Source organism: Aotus nancymaae, unplaced genomic scaffold (genome assembly GCF_030222135.1).
Source record: "Aotus nancymaae isolate 86718 unplaced genomic scaffold, 86718_ANA_hifiasm-v0.15.2.pri h1tg000029l, whole genome shotgun sequence".
Lineage (NCBI taxonomy): Eukaryota > Metazoa > Chordata > Mammalia > Primates > Aotidae > Aotus > Aotus nancymaae.
In genome coordinates, this window is record NW_026988442.1 from 24,893,702 (window position 1) to 24,914,151 (window position 20,450).

Below are 20,450 nucleotides of genomic sequence, written 5' to 3' on the forward strand. Positions count from 1 at the left end.
ATTCCCACCAATTCCTAGGATCCCCTAGTGACAATTGCCTTCGATCATCAAGCTTATGCTCAGTCAGCTTCACTCTCGAAGTTACCCGCCAGGTTCTTCTAGGCATCTAATATCATAACCCTTGCTTCACACTTATCTTGTCACTTCTGACCACTGTGCTGCCATCCTAATTGTCCCCACCCTCCCAAATAACCTAAGGCCAGGACAACCCAGTGACAACTCACTGCTGTCCTCTCCCCACAGTGCCCTGGGCTTGCTGTACTTCATCCGGCGAGGGAAGCAGTGTCTGGATTTCACTGTCACTGTCCATTTCTTTCACCTCCTGGGCTGCTGGTTCTACAGCTCCCGTTTCCCCTCGGCGCTGACCTGGTGGCTGGTCCAAGCCGTGTGCATTGCACTCATGGCTGTCATCGGGGAGTACCTGTGCATGCGGACGGAGCTCAAGGAGATCCCCCTCAACTCAGCCCCTAAATCCAATGTCTAGAATTGGGCCCTTTGGACATCCTGCTGGCACTCGGGCCCCTCAACACCTTGGGCTGCTCAGACCCTCCAGATGAGGTCCAGCCCAGATCTGAGAGGAACCCTGGAAATGTGAAGTCTCTGTTGGTGTGGGAGAGATAGTGAGGGCCTGTCAAAGAAGGCAGGTAGCAGTCAGCATGACAGCTGCAAGAATGGCCTCTGTCTGCTGAAGCCTTGGTATCTGAGAGGTCAGGAGGGGGACCTCTTTGAGGGTATTAACAGAATTGGAACCATGCCACTCTTGAGCCACAATACCTGTCACCAGCCTGTTGTTTTAAGAGAGAAAAGAAATCAAGGATATCTGATTGGAGCAAACCACTTCTTTAGTTATCTGTCTTGCCTCCGTGGGACAGCTGTTACCTTTGCAGTGCTGCCGAATCACAGCAGTTCTGTTTGGAGAAACACTTGGTTTCCAGATCCAGAGCCACAGAGAGAAATGTAGGTGTAAAGTATTAGGCTGCTGTCAGGGAGAGGATGACAGATGGAGGCATTAAGCACAAGGAAAATGCACAGCCTGTGCCCTGTTATACGCACGTGTGTGTGAACCCAAGAACCTATGACTTTCTTCCAGTTCCTTCTACCAGGTCCCCATCCTGCTGCCAGCTCTCAACATAGCAGGCCATAGGACCCAGAGAAGAATCCCAGCATCGCTCAAAGTCTAACCTTCATCATAAAGACACTGCCTGTCTTCTAGGAATGACCAGGCACCCAGCTCCCACTGGACTCCAGTTCTTTTTCCTGCCTTATTTAGAATTCTATGGCGGGAAGGGTATGATGGGTTCCCGGAGACAAGAAGCCCAGCCTTCTGGTCTGGGCTGTACTGATAGTGCTGAGGTAGATAGGAATTTGCTGCTAAGATTTTTCTTTGGGGTGGAGTTTCCTCTGTGAGGGGCTTGCAGCTGTCGTTCCTGTGTATATAAATATAGTATTTTCCACGGTTCTGCCTGTATTTACTCTGTAATGCCATGGTTGAGATTGAGAGAGATCAGTGCAGTCAGGCAAGGGAACTTGAAAGAATGATTAGGGCACCTTCTCCCTTTCCTGGACCCCAGAGTCATTCCTCCATTCAGCTAAAATACTCAGTGCAGGAAACTCTTGCATCCTGTCTTCTCCACTTGCAGCCTCCCCTGTTAGCCTCAAATGAACCGCATGATTCTTGGGTTTCCTTTCCTACTTGCTAGTGATTTCTGAACATGTTCAATGGAGCGCACAATCTAGACCCACTTCCACATTGAAACCTTCACTATTCCTCTTTGGGTTCTTTAGAACCTTCCCAAGAGAGCTGTCAGTTTTCAGCTCTCAGTGTTACGGTAGCACAGATGAGTTTTGCTGTCTCCCTGAGAAGCCCATCTGACCTCCTGGCTCTCAGCCCTACAGAGTAGGGAGCTGATGCTGACAGGATGAAGGTTTAGGGGTAAACATGCCTGGGAAGAGACTGGGAATGTTCTAGGGTGAGGCACCTCAGTAACTCATGGTGCCTTGTTGGAAGGAAGCAGTTTGTTAATGGAGCACAGTAATCGTGGCTGCAGGGTCTAGGAGGTAAGACCAGCTGGGATGACCTTCCCTGGGCCGATCAATTTCCCTCCAGACACCACAAACTCTACAGGCACATGACTGACTTTGAAAGAACACACAGCATGTGGCTGCTGTCACCCTTGACCAGCTGTGGTGGTGGTTACTCCGTCTGGTTAGAGCACCTCTTTGGGATTCACTTCAAGGTCTTGTGCCTATTTTTCTGCATATCTTCTGTGATGACAAATCTCTGTCCCCTGAGTGTTTATTTGAGTTTTAGAAAGGGCTGAAAGTCACACGATCCAAACTTTTTTTCAGCAATGTGGAGACTGAGCTTCATGATAGTTGGGGATCAAAAATATTTGACCTTAGTGAGATTCTTATGATTTCTAAAGTAATAATAAGAGCAGTTTTTAGAGTTGAGCTCCAGAGAGGGCAGGGCAATGGGAGTGACATGCTTGTCAGTTTAATAATAAATAACATCTATTGAGTGCTTAGGAGGTGACCAGCAGTGTGGGCTGAGTGCTTTATGTCTCTTTTCTCAATCTTCACAAGAACCCTCTGAAGTAAGAAGTAACATCATCTATATCTTACAGATAAGGGAACTGTAAGGAACTTACCCAAAGTGACTTTTTAGGAGCTGGCAGAGGCAGGATTTGGGCTCTGGTAGTGATATTAATAAGCTCATTTGGAGAGGTCAAGAGTTAGGGATGTATAAGTTCTGACTGGTTAAACAGTCTGGTTAAATAGTCTTTATCATCTTATAATCATATCTTCTTGTCCTGCCGTATTGTTTTAAATACCAAGGATGAACAGTACATTATAAACATTACTAGCTTTCTAAGAAAAGCTGATATGCAGTACATTAAATATAGACAGAGATTTCTTTTGTTTTTTGTTTTTGTTTTTGTTTTTGAGACAGGGTCTCACTTTGTCACCCAGGCTGGCTGGAGTGCAGTGGTGTGATCTTGGCTTGCTATAGCCTCAACCTCCCAGGCTCAAGTGATCTTCCTGCCCCAGCACCACCCCGTAGCTGGGACTATACACACATGTTACACGCCTGGCTAATTTTTTTTTTTTAGAGATAGGGTGGCCTTTGTCGCTTTGCCCAGGCTGATCTCAAACTCCTGGGCTCAAGTGATCTGCCTGCCTTGGTCTCCCGAAGTGCTGGGATAACGTGTGTGAGCCATGAAGCCCAACTGGCCTTTCTTTTCTTTTTTTTGAGATTATGTTTCTCTCCAACTTCATCACCCAGACTGGAGTGCAGTGGCCGGATCTCGGCTCACTGCAACCTCTGCCTCCTGGATTAAAGTAATTCTCATACTTCAGCCTCCCAAGTAGCTGGAATTACAGGCATGCAGCACCATTCTTGGCTAATTTTTGTATCTTGCATAGAGACAGGGTTTCATTATGTTAGCCAGGCTACTCTCAAAGTCTTTGCCTCTCAAGTGATCCACCCACCTCAGCCTCCCAAAGTGCTGGGATTACAGACATGAGCCATTCTGCCTGGTGTTGGCCAGAGATTTTCAAGTGATCTTAGGAATGTGGGAAATCTATTTCCAAAGGATAAAGGATGGTACCTAGGTAAGAGAGCTACTTCTAGCCCTCTGCTGAGTCGGCATATCCCTTAACTATCCAGGTGTCTGAAGTTGACCTCCCTTTATCCCACCCACCACCTGAACTCGGACCATTCAGAGAGAGAAGTGGAGACTCCTGCATAGCTGGTGCTCAGAATAGTTTGTAACTCTGAAAGGAGGACAGGAAAGGAGAAAGGGATGTCTGGCTCAGAGGGTACTTCTAACCCCTCACTCTAGGCAGCCCTGTACATATGGGAGTGCCAAATGGGAGCCAAGATGGCAGCCGGCAGACATCAGACGGTAGAATGGGAAGCTCCAGGACCCTCAACATCCTGGAGGGTACACAGCTCACACAGGCTCCCCTGGACAGGAATCCCCTTGGACTCCTTCCTCAGCAACTCCCAGGTCTGAGTAGCTTCCTTCTGCCAGTCCCAGAAGGCAGGCAGTGCACAGGTGTGGAACACCTCCTTGTACTGGCAGCCTGGGGACCACACAGTCTCAGAAGCAGGGCCTCTGGGAACCTAAGGCAGGAGGAATAGGGATAGAATCAAGGTAGAGGAGAACTCCTCTGTGGAGAGGTGAAAAACCACTGTCTTAAGGTTTTCTGTTGGAAAGTAATAAAGGGTGGTAGAAACAGCATTGAGGCAGGAGGAAATAGAGGGAGCTGAGGGTTTGAATCCCTGCCCTACCACTACCTGGGCAAGTCACAGTCATAGGGATCCAATTCTGGAAGACTTTAGAGAGCTGCAGTGGAGTGGAAAGTCCTGGAGTCCCATTACTAGCTGTAAGATCTTGGGTAAGCTATGTAATCTCCCCTACCTAGGTTTCCTCATATGTAAAATGAGGGTCATAATGGTACATACTTCCCTGAGTTTTGTTTTGTTTTTTTGTTTTTTCTGGTGGAGCAACACTTAATTCCATAAAATGGAAAAAGTGTTCCTTCCTTGGTTTTATTGTGAAGATGCAATGAGATGTCACGTGTAAAGCACCTAGCACAGAACCTGGCACGTAGGAAGTGATCCATAATTCTAGGCAATTATTAGGCTACCACCCCCCTATCCATTTTATAGAAGAAGAGGCACCTTTCTTCTGAGCATTGTGTTTTCAAATGTTATTTGGGGGATAGGCTTGTCAGTCCTCTAGGTGCCACTACCAAGTATTGAGTTCCTGTCTGCTAGGTACTGCAAAGTGATTTATGTGTCTTCTTACTTAGTCCAATAAGGTAAGCACCACTATTTCCCCCATTTTGCAGACAGAGACTGGGGGTAAACTTTTTCCCCATGACAGAGTTGACAAGAAGCTAGGCCTATCTGCCTCAAAAGCCTCATCCTCTTTTCACCGTCCAGTTATGTTTATGTGTGGTCCAGACAATTGTGAGAGGGACACTCTTGGGGATCTAGATGCTGTATTAGCAAAAGGTTGTGAATGTAAACATACGTTTGACTTGTTAACAAGCAGCTAGTTCCTTCAAGGTGGGTAGTGAGGTAGCTGCTGCTAAGTGAGAAATGGAGCCAGGACTAGCCACAGGGTTTTATTATAATGGCAAAGGGCCAGGTGGGTGGTGTGGGAAAAGGCCAAACATTTGTTCAGCGCTGCACAAACTGGCTTCTCCTACATCAAGCTTGATTTGCTTAAAACCCCCTGAAACAGACATCAGTATCACTATTTGATAAACATGAAGAAATAGGCTCAGAGAGGTCATGTGACTTCTGAAAAGGCACTCAATATAGAATCAGATTCAAACACTAATTTTTTCCCAGTTAACTTGTTAGGCAGCCATATCTGGGGTGGTGTCCTCCCCAAATCTGTGTTACTGGGCCCAGAAGAGGAGACTTGGATTGAAGTCATTAAACAAAAGGAGAGTGGTAGTGGGGAGACCCCAGTTGTGAAATTTCGGGAGGTGAGTGGCCAAAGGCCTAAGTGCTTGGGCAGGTAGGATGAGGTGGAAGGAGTGTACTGCTGGGATTCACTCACCCACAGGCCTGCCCCTTGCTGCCCTGGCCCTGCTGGGTCTCTGCCTTCACACACAGCCCTCCCCTCTACTTGGTGGCATTCCCAGTGGGCAATGGGGCCCAACTCCAGCTCTCTGGAGCAAAGTGGAAGTTGCCAGTCTCACCCAGGCCCTCCCCAATCCAGCCTCCACTTGGGGTTCCCTGGGCAGACTCCCATGAAGGCTAGTGCAAGGGGGCTCCCCAGAAAGGGTCAGATTCTCTAGTTGGGAGGGCACTGTCTTGACTGCCTGCTGATGGCGCACTCAGGACAGTTCACACAAAGGTTGATGGAATGGAAGAGTGAGTAGATTATTTTCCTTTTTTTTTTCTTTTTTTTGGGACAGAGTCTTGCTCTGTAGCCCAGGCTGGAGTGCAGTGCCACAATCTTGGCTCACTGCAACCTCTGCCTCCTGAGTTCAAGGGATTCTCCTGCCTCAGCCTCCTGAGTAGCTGGGACTACAGGCCTAAACCACTATGCCCACCAGGCTAATTGTTGTATTTTTGGTAGAGATGGGGTTTCATCATGTTGACCAGGATGGTCTCAAATCTCCTGACCTCGTGATCCACCCAAAGTGCTGGGATTACAGGCGTGAGCCACCACGCCTGACCGTAGAAATTATTTTCAAAAGTTGATGGAATTAAAGAAACCCAGCAAAGGAACCACAGTGGGTACTGTTCAGGAAATGGGCTGGAGTGCAAGCTGAGTGGGAAGACCGCTGGAGGTGGAGGTTATTGGGGTGGATGCTGCGTGGGAAGTGGCGGGGTGGTGGGGGCGGAGCTAGGCACCGTAGGTGAGCTCCAGGAAGATTGCGCTGGAAAGGGGACCTCGGGAGCGGGCTGCAGGGGTACCCAGCCGCCTTGAGAGCAGCCACTATGCAGTGCTAAGCAGTCCCCACAACGTGGCTCCGCCCAGGCTGGTCCCAGCAGCTTCTGATGCCCAGGCTTGGTGCCCAGTGGAGGGGTGGGGAGGAGCGTGCGAGTGGGCGGGGTAGGTGGGGAGTCCATCCAATCATTCTCCCTCTCTCCCAAACTGAAGCTCTATCTTCATCGCTGCTCTGACCCCCAACCCTGGAGAGCTCTGCTCCCCTCAGTGGCTCCACTGCTCTCCCGAGGGCGCCCACACCACTCAGCCAGCTTCCGGGGAATATGGAGGCCTTGGTCCCAAGAAAACTCGGCTCCCTTGGGCTTTCCTCTCCCCACGACATGGTTAGGGTCCTGTGACTCCTACTGACAGAGGATGACCCTGGCCAGATGGGGTCGACCAGGCTTGAGGTTTAAGCTTCGGATTGAGGGTGGACCTGCCATGTCACGCTGGAGCACTAGGGATGCAGTACCAGCTCCCCTGCCTGACCCTGTGCCTTCTATGATCTGTGATCAAGGCAGAACACATTTGGAGGCTCAGCTGACGTCCAATTTGACATCCACTTTTTGACACCAGCTGCAATGCAATCAGTTTTTGACCATCAGTTTTTGACAATCAGGTCGCAGTGCATGCGCATGACTCACAGGGTGCTGGGGCTACTCCACCTGCTTCGCGACTTCTGAGCAGGCTCTCATTTCGCCTTTTCCCTTTCTTGGGAAAATGGAATGGGGAGCAACCAGGAGACCTAGTTTAGAGCCCTTACTCCTGCCACTTTCTAGCTGAATGAGCCTGGGCAAGTTACTTTCTGCCTCCGCACCGCGGTTTCCTCTTTTGGGCTCACGGGGCGATTGTGAGGCACCTCGTACCCAGGAAGCACAGGAGCTGACTTCATAGAGCGCGCCACTCAGGAGACCAGCTCGCGGAGGTGGGGGAGGGGTGCAGCTCGTTGGCTTCTTTGGGTCTAGACTGAGTTTAAGTGCCTTGGGGTGGGGGTGGGGGAAGCCCGAAGCCGTGACACATGCTCTCTTCCACCTCTACCGAAGGCCTGTTTCCTTCATCCTTCCCAGCCCCAGACAAGCAGGCAGAGTAAGCAGTATTAGTCTTAGGTGCCATATGGAAGATTTTATTTGTAGACTGGTGAATTTCCCCACTCATCCCTCCCCTTCAGCTGATTGCGCGATCTCCACCCTCTTCGCACCTCTGGCTCCCATCCAGGTCACATCACCTGCCAGCAGAGACCTCGGTGTTAGGCGCTAAGGCTGTCCCCAGGGGGCGCTGGTCGTTTGGGGAGCGGCCGCAGGGACAAGGGTGCTGTGGGAATGGGTTGGAAATGGCTTTGCTAAAAAGGGAAAGCCTCCCTTTAAGCTAGATGCGGTAGGCACTCACCCCTTTCCTTTCATGGGATTTTAATTCTCCCACGAAAGGACTGGAGTATTTTCTTCTTGTTTTGCTAAGGAACTTTCTGGTCAAAGTAAATCTCTCTGTTTTTTTTTTTAGACAGGGTCTCGCTCTGTTGCCCAGGGTAGAGTGCAGTGGCAAAGTCACAGCTCACTGCAGCCTCGACCTCCTGGGCTCAAGCGATCCTCTGACCTCAGCCTCCCAAGTAGCTGACACTACAAGTGCAAGCCACCACATCTGGCTAATTTTTAAATTTTTTTGTAGAGACAGTGTCTCAGTATGTTGCCCAGACTGGTCTTGAACTGCTGGCCTCAAGCAGTCTTCCTGCCTTGACCTCCCACGGTGCTGGGATTACAGGCGTGAGCCACCATGCCTAGCATGTTCACAGTAAATCTTGAGGCATGAATACATCAAACATAAATGGAGAGTTGAATTGGTCTAAGAGGGAATAGGATGCAGCAAAGCCCTATTTGACCACCTCCCTCCTCCCACATTTGGAAATCCTTAAACCAGCTTACTTAGGCCTCTGACTGTGAGATTCAGAGCCACAGCTGTTCCCACCCCTGCTAAGGCCTTCAGGCAATGAGATGGCTCACTTTAGTACCCACACATCCAGTGCCACTCCTTCCCCAGATCCCCTAGCTGTATTCTGGGAGGCCTCAGCCTAGCCACTAGCCTGCTATATGATGTTGGTCTAAGGCTTCCCCCTCTGGACATGAAGGTGCAGCCTCCCAGCACTGCCAGCCACACACCACTCAAGACTCCAGATCCTGAGTCTTGACTCTGGGGCCCAGCTCTGGGCCTGGCTTGGGAGTGCCTCTCACCTGTCCTGGCAGTGGTGTTGTGACACCCACCTTGTATGGACGCCACATAGGCATTTCAAGTGATGCAGAGCAGAAGCGGGTGCAGCAGCGCTTGATCCAACGCAGGGTGGAGGGTCTGCACATCACCCGGGGTGCTGGGAGGTGGATTCGTGTGGGCAGCCCCTCAAACCAGATCCACTGGTTGGCCACATCCAGCTGCTTCCTATCCCCCATGGGAGTTCTGTGGTGCTGGGGCTTAATGACGATGATTCGGAGGCCCTCAGTGAGTTGTTGCCTCCCCTGGGCTCCAGGGTTCAAGCCTTGATCCCTTGATGTCCTTGGAACCTCAGGCTCTACCTGCTTTTCTTTCCATGGCATTGCTGCCAATGACGTTTTCGCCTTGTTCCTCATCCCTGACTGCACCTGGGGCTTCCACTCCTTGTACTCTTTTTTCTTAGAGTCCTCTGTGGACTCTAATCTCTTGGACCTGAGTTCCTTCTTGGAGCACCCAATCTCCTGGAACTCTTCATTATTTTGTTTCACTTTATTGCAGGCACTGTTTTCCCTGGCAGGGAGAGGAAAGGCAGTCAGCAGAGCAGGACCAAGGCCCTGTTCCTGGCCCCCTAGCCTTGCCCCGAGACAGTTGCTATGTAGCCAGCTCAGGGGAGCCTGTTAAAAAAGCTAGAGGGGCCTGCCAAGAAACTTCCCTACTGCCCAGAGGTCTTGTGCTAGTGTGAGAGGATGTGATAAGCATTGGCAGAAGGGATGTGAGAGTCTGGGAAGGTGAAGCCATGACTAGTAGTTAAGGCCCCTAGGAATGGATATTGTCTACATCATTGGCCACTAGATTAGGGTTCTGTCTCTCTGGACTTCAGCTGGGAGGGTGAACAGTCCAGTAGTTTTCCTAAATTGTGCTCCAAGAAACCTTAGTGTTCTGAGGAGGTATCTCAATGTCAACCCGAGACCCGCTGGGGGCAAGATGAGGGCAGGATACCTTCCGCCTGCCCAGAGCAACACAATTGGGGCTTGGGGACAGATATTTGAACAGAGGTTTTACTGCTTTAATAAAGTTGGAAAACTGTTCAAGACCAGCCTGGGCGACCTGGTGAGACCCTGTATCCATACAAAAAAATTTTTTTAAGTTGGAAAATGATGGGGCTGATCCTTCTAGCTCTGTGTTTCCTGATTGTCTGCAACTAGAGGCCAAATCAGAAAGAGGAGACCAGAGAGGTGGCCTTGACAGAAATATTCAATGCTGAGTCTTTCCCAAAGAGTGTCTATAACAGACTGGGTCCCCTGCAAACCCTCCAGTGGCAACACCATCCTAGCCAAGGGTGTGGAGAGACATGAGGCCTTGGGCTATAGATAATGGCAATACTGTGATGACAATAATGGCTCCTGCTGATTGAGTGCCTGCTCTGTGCCAGACTCGGGATCCTTACAACAGTTCTGTGAAGTAGGAGGCAGTGCAGCAGAGTGGCTTACAGAGCACAGATTCTGCTTCTGCCTCTTACTGCCTATGTGATTTAGGCAGGATGTTTACCCTCTCAGAGCCTTTGCTTCCTTATCTGTAAAACTAGGATAATTCTGTCTACCTAACAGGATTGCTGCGAAGAATAAACTAAATGGGAAACTTCTTAAGTGCTTAGCACAGTAGATGGCATTTAGCAGGCACTAATTGATGTTAGCTTTCTTAATATCCTCATGTGACTTATGAGGAAATAGTTTGAACTTGTCTCAGAGGCATGGTAAAAAAATAAAAAGAAATTCATAAAGAAACTGAGCCTCACGAAGACTAATTAATCCTCAAATTTCAGGGGTCAGTCTGCAGGTGACTCTGTGGGTTATATTTACTTGCAAGGGGAGGAGGAGGAGTGACCTGTCTCAGTGCCCCAGGGTGAAGTGAGGGCCACAATTGGATGATTACAGCCATTGTTATGGCCACAGCTCTGACATCAGACAGGAATGGCTTCAAATCCTAGCTCTACTGCTTATCAGTTGAGTTAACTGAGTGAGACAAATCATTTCATCTCTTGAACCTCAGCTCTCCAGCAGTAAAATAGAGTTAATAAATACCTCTCTCACAGAGCCATTGTGAAAATGAGACTAACTTCCTTAGCACAACGCCTATTCCCAGTAAGAGGGCATTTGGGTCCATTGTGGGGGCCGTGGGTGGCCCATGCTTACCCAGAGGAGACGTGGAGGATCTTTGGAACACTGACCAGTGAATTCCAACACCTTTTGGCCAGGTTATGCCGTTCTTGGATCCGGCGGTTCGAGCTCTTGAGTATCTTCAAGAGTGACAAGTTTTTTAACACCTGCCAAGGTCGAGAAACCAGATAAATAGAAGCTTCAGCTCTCCTGGACAGCCTCCCTCTCCCCTGCCTGCCTCTGGCTCTGCTCAGCTGAGGGCTGGCCTACTGGCTCCTGTGGGCTGAGTGGCCACTCAGCCTGGCAACCAGGGCAGCACTGCATGAGTATATGAGCTCCCCCAAGCTGGGGCCAAAACGGGGCGTCTCACCATTCTCAGACGGTTCCTCTCAATTACTTTTCTCACAGGCTGCTCTGTCTCATCCTGTGGTTTCTCATCTTGCATCTGAGGGACAGAGGGTAAGAGAGAGACATAAACCCAGAAGAATCAGCAAGGCATGGTGCCTCATGCCTGTAATCTCAGCACTTTGGGAGGCTGAGGTGGGTGGATTGTTTGAGATCAGGAGTTTGAGACCAGCCTGGCCAACATGGTGAAACCTCAGCTCTACTAAAAAAAAATAGAAAAATTAGCCAGGTGTGGTGGCATATGCCTGTAGTCCCAGCTACTCAGGAGGGTAAGACAGGGGAATCGTTTGAACCCAGGAGATGAAGGCTGTAGTCAGCTGAGATCTTGCCACTGCACTCCAGCCTGGGCGTCAGAGTGAGACACTAGAGGAATCCTCCTGAACTCCTCCATGTGCCTCTCCATTTGACTGAGCATGGTTTGACCAATCCTAGGCTGGGAGTTTTGTCATCTTGGTCTGGGGACAGAACTGGGAGACCATTTTAACTTTCCTGACCTCCCTTCACCCTTCACCCTTCACCTTTCCCTTTTCTCCCATGCTGGAAAGCCCCTGTCCTTGGCATGGTGGACTCTCTGTTAAGGTCCCCTCTAGGGACTCAACCCCCCAAGTTCTAGTCCCAAGTCTGACCTTGGAAATCCTGCTGTTCTTGGGCCTCTTCTTTGCTGATGGACTCATGTTGGGGCTGTGAGACCTCAGAGACAAATGGAGCAAGACCACTGCCAGGCACCCACCCTGCTCCTCTCAGTTCAGCCAGCACTCAGGCTGGGCATCAGATGATGGTGCTGTCTCTGTACCACCTGTAGCTGTGACATCACTGAAATGTGACAGCAGCAGGGCTGGGTCTCCAAGGAGTGTACATGGCAGAGGTGAGGGGTAGAGGGTGAGAAAGAAATACAGACAGTAGGTGACAGACAGCTGTGTACATTGTCACAACTTCCCTGTGAGGTAAGAGGATTATCTCCTCTTTTTAAATGAGGAAGCCAAGGTTCAAAGAGGTTGAATAATTTACTCAAGGTCCCACTATGATCTAGCCCAGCTAGATCATAGTGGGCTGGAAACCTAACCAAGGTCTAATAGTCAACCCATGAAACCAGTGATTCCCAAACCATGCTCATCCATTCAATCATGTTGCCTGTTTTGACTGGCTGCCTGCTATATTCCAGGTGCTTTTTCTAAGTGCTAGAATAACAGGAAATTCTTGCCCTCAAGCTTACATTCTACTGGAGGGGAAACTGTGTGTGTACTTGTAAATGTTTAATAATGGACTTTCTAAAGCAAAATGTATGTGTGTGTATTATAAATTTTACTTATAGAAATAAATAATAAAATTCTATGATATTCTTTTTTTTTGTAACTTCCATTAGTGAATTGCTTCTTACAGTATGCTTTTCTTGGATTTTGCCTAACCCTTCTATTTATAGCCAACCTATGGTTGTGATGAATAAAGAAGTATAATACCAACATTAATGCTGGTATTTTCATTTACACTAAACAGTAAGAAGGTGAAAAAGTGAAACAACAGAGATACTGAAATTTAACTCATTTATCAATGACTTGATTGACCTATTTGCTGAATTGGACCATAGTTTTTGAATACTGAAAGTATATTTCTCAGATTCTTTTTGTTATTTACAATCAAACAGCTACGGACAGGACACTTGGTTATGTTTTCTCTTTTATGTTGTTTTTGGAGGGTCTTTTTTCAGATCTATATATGATTTGTATATGATATATTTCTACTGTACAGATAGGCAGAAAGAATCCTAAGAACATAGATAATAGTAAAAGGTAGTAAAAAAAAATAGAAAACGACAAGTTTAAACATTTTTCACCTTTGTTTTTAATATCATTTATTTGAAGTTGATATAAATTAAATTTTAATGATAGTCATGCTTAACAAGCAGCCTGCAGAATTCCTAGAAGTGTAACAGTAGACTTCTGTGAGCCCTTATGAGTCAGCTCCAGTATGCCAGTGCTACGTCAGATGGAAATAAGCGCCTGGAGAATAGTAAACAGGGTCAAGGGGGTAGGGAGGGCAGGGGTAGAGAGTTTGGTATATTAAAAAGGTGGTCTAGGAAAGATTCATCAACAGGATGAGATTTGAGCAGACACCTGAGAGAGAAGGGAGAGAGGAGAATGAATGGTGGTGGGGAATAGATGAGGCAGAGAGGGAGTTGCGGTGGGTTAGGCAGATCACAGCAGGCTTTGAAGGGCGCTGGCTGCCCTGAATCTCTGGTGTCCAGCTGGCTGCATCAGAATGGTATGAAGAGCTTGTGAAAAACATCTTTGTAGGCACCACCCCATTCAGCAGGCCAATCAGATACCCAATCAAGTGTGGGACCCACTCCACACCATTCCACTTCTAGCAGTGAGAGATGTGCATTCACAGAGTATGCTTAGCTCTGAATAGAGGGGTAAGGGGCCAACCCTAGGCTGTGGGACAGCTTCTAACATATAAATATCCTTTCCTGTTGGATCCTTTCTTATTAGAGTGAAGGTTAGGTAGGGGTTAAACTGCTGCTGTGCCCTAGAAGAAAGCAATGTGGTGATTTGGCAAGGAAGACACAGAGGGTACTCCCTCTCTCCCTCCTGTCTACCCCGATACTCCTTGGCTGCTCTGCCCGCTCAGACATCCCTCTCCTTGCACACACTTTCAGTTCTGATCAACTGGACTTCACTGAACAATGGCTGCTCTGAGGCCCTGGCACCTGGCGGCCTGCATCAGAATCGCCTATACCTGCCACTCAGCCCCCAAGCTCCGAGGGCTGGGGAATCACTGTGTGCTAGGCACTGAGGGACATCAACATTATAGACAGAGCATGCCTCTAGGTTTACAGGCCAAGGGGAGAGGTACTTCTAGAATGTAGACTCAAGGCCAGGGATTTGTATCTGTTTTATTCATTGATTAGCCCCCAGATCCTGGAACCGTGCCTGGTGGATTACAGGTGCCCAGAAAGGTTTTTTGTTGTTGTTTTTGTTGTTGTTGTTGTTTTTGAGAGGAAATTTTGCTCTTGTTGCTCTGGCTGGAGTGCAATGACGCAATCTTGGCTCACCACAACCTCCGCCTCCTGGGTTCAAGTGATTCTCCTGCCCCAGCCTCCCGAGTAGCTGCCCGGCTAATTTTGTATTTTTAGTAGAGATAGGGTTTCTCCATGTTGGTTAGGCTGGTCTTGAACTCCCGACCTCAGGTGATCTGCCTACCTTGGCCTCCCAAAGTGCTGAGATTACAGGCATGAGCCACTGTGCCTGGCTCCAGAAAGTATTAAAAAAAAAAAAAAAAAGAAAGAAAGAAATAGTGTTATCTATCATATGGGTAATACTGAGGGTTGTGGAGGCACAGAAAAGGAGCCCCCCAACCCAGTGCGAGGATGTCAGGGACTCTTTCTAGAGATGGTGATGAGGAATGAAGGATGAGTAGACGTTGGCCAGGCAAAGGGGTATGGGGAATGGGGAGGTGGGCAGAGCATTCTCAAAAGAGGGAATTTAAAAAATATGAGTATGGAATGGAATTATGAACAGTTGTATGTTGCTGGAATAGAAAGTAGGGGCCAATAGTGGCAGGGGCTAAAACCAGAAAAGTGCGTCAAGAGACCTACCCATTGATACATAGCTGGTAAGCCATGCGGACTAAATCCAAGGCTCTTGCGTGAAAACCTCCACTCTTTTTTTTAAAAAAATATGGTGTAATAAGATACAGATAATATAAAATTTACCTTCTAACCATTTTTGTTTTTGTTTTTGAGATACAGTTTCACTCTATCACCCAGGCTGGAGTGCAGTGGCACAATCTTGGCTCACTGCAACCTCCACCTCCTGGGTTCAAGTGATTCTCATGGCTCAGCCTCCCCAGTAGCTGTGACTGCAGGTGTGCATCACCATACCTGGCTTATTTTTGTATTATTAGTAGAGACGGGGTTTCACCATGTTGGCTAGGCTGGTTTCAAACTCCTGACCTCAAGTGATCTGCCCACTTCAGCCTCAGAAAGTGCTGGGATTACAGGTATGTGCCACCACACCTGGTCCTAACTATTTTTAAAAAGTAGTTGAGTGACATTAAGTACCTTCTCTTTGTACAACCATCATGGATATCCATCTTTAAACTTTTTTATCCTATAAAATTGGATCTCTGTGCCCATTAAATAACTGCCCATTTCACCTCCCCAGCCCATGGCAATCACCGTTCTACTTTCTGTCCCTATAAATTTGACTACTCTAGGAACCTCATATAAGTGGACTAGTACAATGTTTGTCTTTTTTGTGACTGCCTTATTTCATGTCTTCACGGTCCATCCATGTTGTTGCATGTGTCAGAATTTCCTTCTCTTGGCCAGGTGTGGTGGTTCACGCCTGTAATCCTAGCACTTTGGGAGGCCGAGGCAGGTGGATCACCTGAGGTCAGGAGTTTGAGACCAGCCTGGCCAACGTGGTGAAACCCTGTCTCTACTAAAATTACCAAAATTGGCCAGGCATGATGGTGGGCACGTAAAATCCCAGCTACTTGGGGGGCTGAGGCAGGAGAATCACTTGAATCCAGATGGTCGGGGTTCCAGTGAGCTGAGATTACACCACTTCATTCCACCCTGGGTGAAAGAATGAAACTCTATCTCAAAAAAAAAAAAAAAAGAATTTCCTTCTCTTTTAAGGCTGAATAATAGTCCATTGATTCCATTGTATGTATAGGCATTTTCTTTCTCTGTTCATTTATCAGTGGACATTTGAGTTCTTTCCACCATTAGCTATTGTGAATAATGCTGCTGTGAATAAGGATATACAAATATCTCTTCAAGGCCTTGCTTTCAACTTTTGGGTATGTACCTAGAAGTGGAACTGTGGAACTGCTGAATCATATGGCAATTCTCTTTTTAATATTCTGAGAAACCACCATATTGTTTTTCAAAGTGGCTATATCATTTCACATCCCTACCAACCATGTACAAGGATTCCAGTTGCTCTATATCCCTGCTAACACTTGGTATTTTCTGTTTCTTTGATAGTCGCCATCTTAATGAGTGGGAGATTCTACTTTTTTGTTTTGTTTCCTCTCATAGTGCTTTAACTTCTTTAATCGGGTTTACTGGGGTATATTTTATGTATAGTAAAATTTACCTTTTTTAGTATACAGTTCTTTAAGTTTTGACAAATGCATACTAGTGTAGGACACCACAATCAATATATGGAACGGCTTTATAACCCGCCTAAGTTCCCTCAAGCCACTTCTTTTTAGTTAACTCTTCCCACTCCCAGCCCTGGCAACAAACTGATGTGTGTTTTCAGTCTCTATAGCTTTGCCTTTTCCAAAACACCGTATAGGTGGAATCATATAGTATGCAGCCCTTTGAATCTGGATTTCTTTCACTTGAGATTTGCACATGTTGGGTGTGTCAATAATTTGTTTTTTTTTTTTCATTGTTAAGTAGTATTTCATTCTATAAATATGCCACAGCTTGTATATACAATCAATAAAGGACATTGGGACTAGTTTCGGGTTTTCAGTGATTATGAACAAAGTTACTAAATACATGTGTATACAGGTTTTTGTGGAAATACAAGTTTTTATTTCACTTGGATATGTACTTACGAGTGAGATTACTGGATCATATGGTAATTAAAAGTTTAACTTTAGAAGATACTGCCAGAGGTATCCAAAGTGGCTGTACCATTTCATATTCCCACCTACAATATATTCAAGGTCTAATTGACTCACATTCTTGGCAATATTTGGTATTATTGGATTTTTGTTTGTTTGTTTTGTTCTTAGCTACTCGAGTAGGTATGTCATCGTATCTTATGGTAGTGTTAGTTTGCATTTCCCTAATGACTAATAATGTTGAACATATTTTCAAGTATTTATTTTCCATCTATGTTTTTTGATAAAGTTTTTGTTCAAGTCTTTTGCCCATTTTAAGTTGTTTCTTTTAATTATAATTGCGTTGAGAGTTTGCTTGTGTGTTTGTTTGTTTTACTATTCTGGATCTCTTTATTATATATATGATTTGCCAGTATTTTCCACTAGCCTGTGGTTTATCTTTTCATTTTCTTAACTGTCTCTTGAAGAACAGATTCTTAATTTTGATGATCCAATCTATCACTTTTTAAAGTGGGCTATGCTTTCGGTATCATATCTAAGAAATATTTGCCTAGCCTGAAGTCACAGAGACTTACTCCTATATTTTCTTTTATATGTTTTATGGTTGTAGGTTTTTAAATTTAGTTATTTGACCTTTTTTAAGTGAACTTTTGTAAATAGTCTAAGGTATGGATTAAGATTCTTCTTTTGCTTATATATATCCAGTTATTCCAACAGGATTTTGTTTTGTATTGAGACAGAGTCTCTGTTGCCAAGGCTGGTGTTGTGCTCTCAGCCCACTGCAACCTCTACCTTCTGGGTTTAAGCGATGCTCCTGTATTAGCCTCCCAAGTAGCTGGAATTACAGATGTGTGCCAAGACAGCTGGCTAATTTTTGTATTTTTAGTAGAGATAGGGTTTCACAATGTTGACCAAGCTGGTCTTGAACTCCTGCCCTCAAGTGATCACCTGCCTCAGCCTCCCAAAGTGCTGGGATTACAGGTGTGAGCCACCACACCCAACCCTAATATGATTTTTTGAAAAGACTACCTCTCTCCATTGAATTTTAAAATCAACTTGCTGATTTCTACATAAAATCCTACGAGGATTTTGATTCCCCTTTGGATTCATCGTTCTGAGTCATTCCTTCCTTTTTCTGTGCATTTGCAGTTGAGTTGTTTTCTCAGTCTGCTTCCTGCTAGTAGAATTTTGGGGTTCAAAGGCCTCTTTTCACTTTTTTAAATTGTTTTTTCCTTTCTTTTTTCTTTTGTTCCTATATAAATACCAAATTAGAAAAGACTCTCTTCACTTTTTAAGTTTTTTTTTAATTTTAAATTATTATAGATTCAAAGATGTTGCAAAAATAGAAAGGTCCTGTGTACCTTTCACCCAGCTTCCTGCAGAGTAACACCTGACAAAGCTAGAACAACATGCAAACCAGAAAATGGACAGTAGTACAATATACAAACCGTGTTCAGATTTTACCAGTTTTACATGCACTCATTTGTGTATGTGTGTTTCATCACCAAAAAGATCTCTCTTGTGCCATCTATACCTCTCTCCTCCATCCAATACCTAATCCCTGGAAACCACTAATTTGTTATCCACTCTATAATTGTTGTCATTTCAAGAATATTATGTGAATACAAGCAAGTGAAGATATTAAAAATGTTAAATGTTATCTGAGTGGAATCAACACAGTATGTGACCTCTTGAAGTTGGCTCTTTTCACTTAGCATAGTGCTCTTGAGATCCAAGTTATCGCCATATATCAATAGTACTTTAAAAAATCACAGAAAGTTTCAAAAAAATGTACACAGAGGTCTTGTGTGCCCTTTACTCATTTTCTTCCAGTGGGTGGGAAAATCTTACATAACTTTGGTAAAATATCAGAATCATGTGTAAATTCATGTAACTACCATCACAATCAAGTATAGAACTGTTCTATCATCCCGAGGCTTCCTCATGCTATTCATAGCTACAGTCACCCCTCCTTCTTCTCACCCGAATCCCTAAAAATCCCACTTGATCTCTATAATTTTGTCATTTTGAAAATATTATATACATGGAGTCATATAGTACGTAACCTTTCAAGAGTGGCTTTTGTATTGGCTTTTCCATATAATACCCTTTCTGTCCACCCTAGTTGTTGTATCAGTAATTTGTCCTTTTTTTTTTTTGCTGAGTGCTATACATATAACAGAGTTTGGCCATTCACCCATTGAAGAATGTTTTTTTCCAATATAGGGCTATTATGCAGGTTTTTGTCCCCACACATAATTTTTATTTCTCTGGAATAAACTTCAAGGAATATGACTGCTGCCAAACAATTGTCCAGAACATCAGCAATTTTCATACATTGTTCATACATTGATACAGCTTCTCTGCATCTTGACTTGCTTTTTAGAATAATTTTAGCTGTTTTAATAGGTGTGTAGTAATATCTTACCATAGTTTTAATTTGCATTTCCCTAATGACTATTGATGTTTAACATATTTTAGGCCAGGTGCAGTGGCTCATGCCTGTAATCCCAGCACTTTGGGAGGCCTAGGTGGGTGGATCACTTGAGGTCAGGAGTTGGAGACCAGCCCGGCCAACATGATGAATCCCCATCTCTACTAAAAATACAAAAATTAGCCAGGTGTGGTGGCATGCACCTGTAATTCCAGCTACTTGGGAGACTGAGGCAGGAGAATCACTTGAACCCGGGAGGCAGAGGTTGCAGGGAGCCAAGATCACACCACTGCACTCCAGCCTGGGCAACAGAGAAAGACTGTGTCACAAAACAAAACAAAACATAATTTTAATGTGCTCATTTGCCATCTCTGTATCCTCTTTGGTGAAATATCTGTTCACGTCTTTTGCCCATTTTCTAATTAGACTGTTTGTATGTTTGTTCTAGAAAAAGAGTCTTGCCCTTTTGCCCAGGTTGGAGTGCAGTAGTATGATCATAGCTCACTGCAGCCTTGAAATCCTGGACTAGAGTGATCCTCCTGAGTAGCTAGGACTACAGGCACTCACCACCACGCCCAGCTGATTTTTTTTTTCTTTTGATACAGGGTCTTTCTGTGTTGTCCAGGCTGGTTTTGAATTCTCTTGGCTTCAAGTCATCCTCCCACCTCGGCCTCCAAAGCACTGAAAGTACAGGTGTGAGCCACTGTGCCTGGCCTGTTTATTTGTATTTTTAGTGTTAAGTTTTGAAAGTTCTTTATATGTTCTAGATATGAGTCCTTTGTAAGGTGTGTGATTTGCAAATATTTTCTTTCTAAATTTGTATATCTTTTATTTCTTTTTCTTGCCTTATTGTACTAGCTAAGACTTCCAGTACTATGTTGAATAAAAGTGATGGGAGCAGACATTCTTGCCTTATTTTTTATCTTGAGGGGAAAGCATCCAGTCTTTCCCCATAAGGTATGATGTTAGCCATACTTTTTTGTAGGTGCCTTTATCAAGTTTAAAGTTATCTTCCATTCCTAGTTTGTTGAGAGGTTTTATCATAAATGGATATTGAATTTTCTCTAATGATTTTTCTTTACAATTGATATGATCATGTGGTTCCCCCCGCTTGGTTCATTACTGTGGTAGATTATATTAATTTAATTTAAATATTAGACCAGGCTAGAGTGCCTGAATAACCCCACTTCATTTTGGTGTGTAATTTGTTTT

General features: G+C 45.6%; 2 protein-coding genes across 3 annotated transcripts in view; one reads left to right on the plus strand and one right to left on the minus strand.

Annotated features, from left to right (window-relative positions):
- SYS1 (SYS1 golgi trafficking protein) overlaps positions 1-20,450 on the plus strand; it is a 48,307-nt gene that overhangs the window by 5,847 nt on the left and 22,010 nt on the right. Inside the window, exon 5 of one of the 2 annotated variants that reach the window (XR_010344550.1) lies at positions 19,844-19,931. Coding sequence is in view for 1 of the 2 variants with exons in the window: in XM_012467292.3 (XP_012322715.1) it covers positions 244-484 (241 nt within the window). In the remaining variant the exon portion in view is untranslated. Of the gene's footprint in view, positions 1-243; positions 12,561-19,843; positions 19,932-20,450 lie in introns of those variants that run through there. The other variant, XM_012467292.3, reaches the window with a different exon arrangement.
- TP53TG5 (TP53 target 5) lies at positions 7,585-11,258 on the minus strand. Its single transcript, XM_012467293.2, is given in 5 exon segments — positions 7,585-7,654; positions 7,656-7,686; positions 8,710-9,227; positions 10,850-10,980; positions 11,184-11,258. Coding segments are annotated over 5 exon segments (825 nt in total).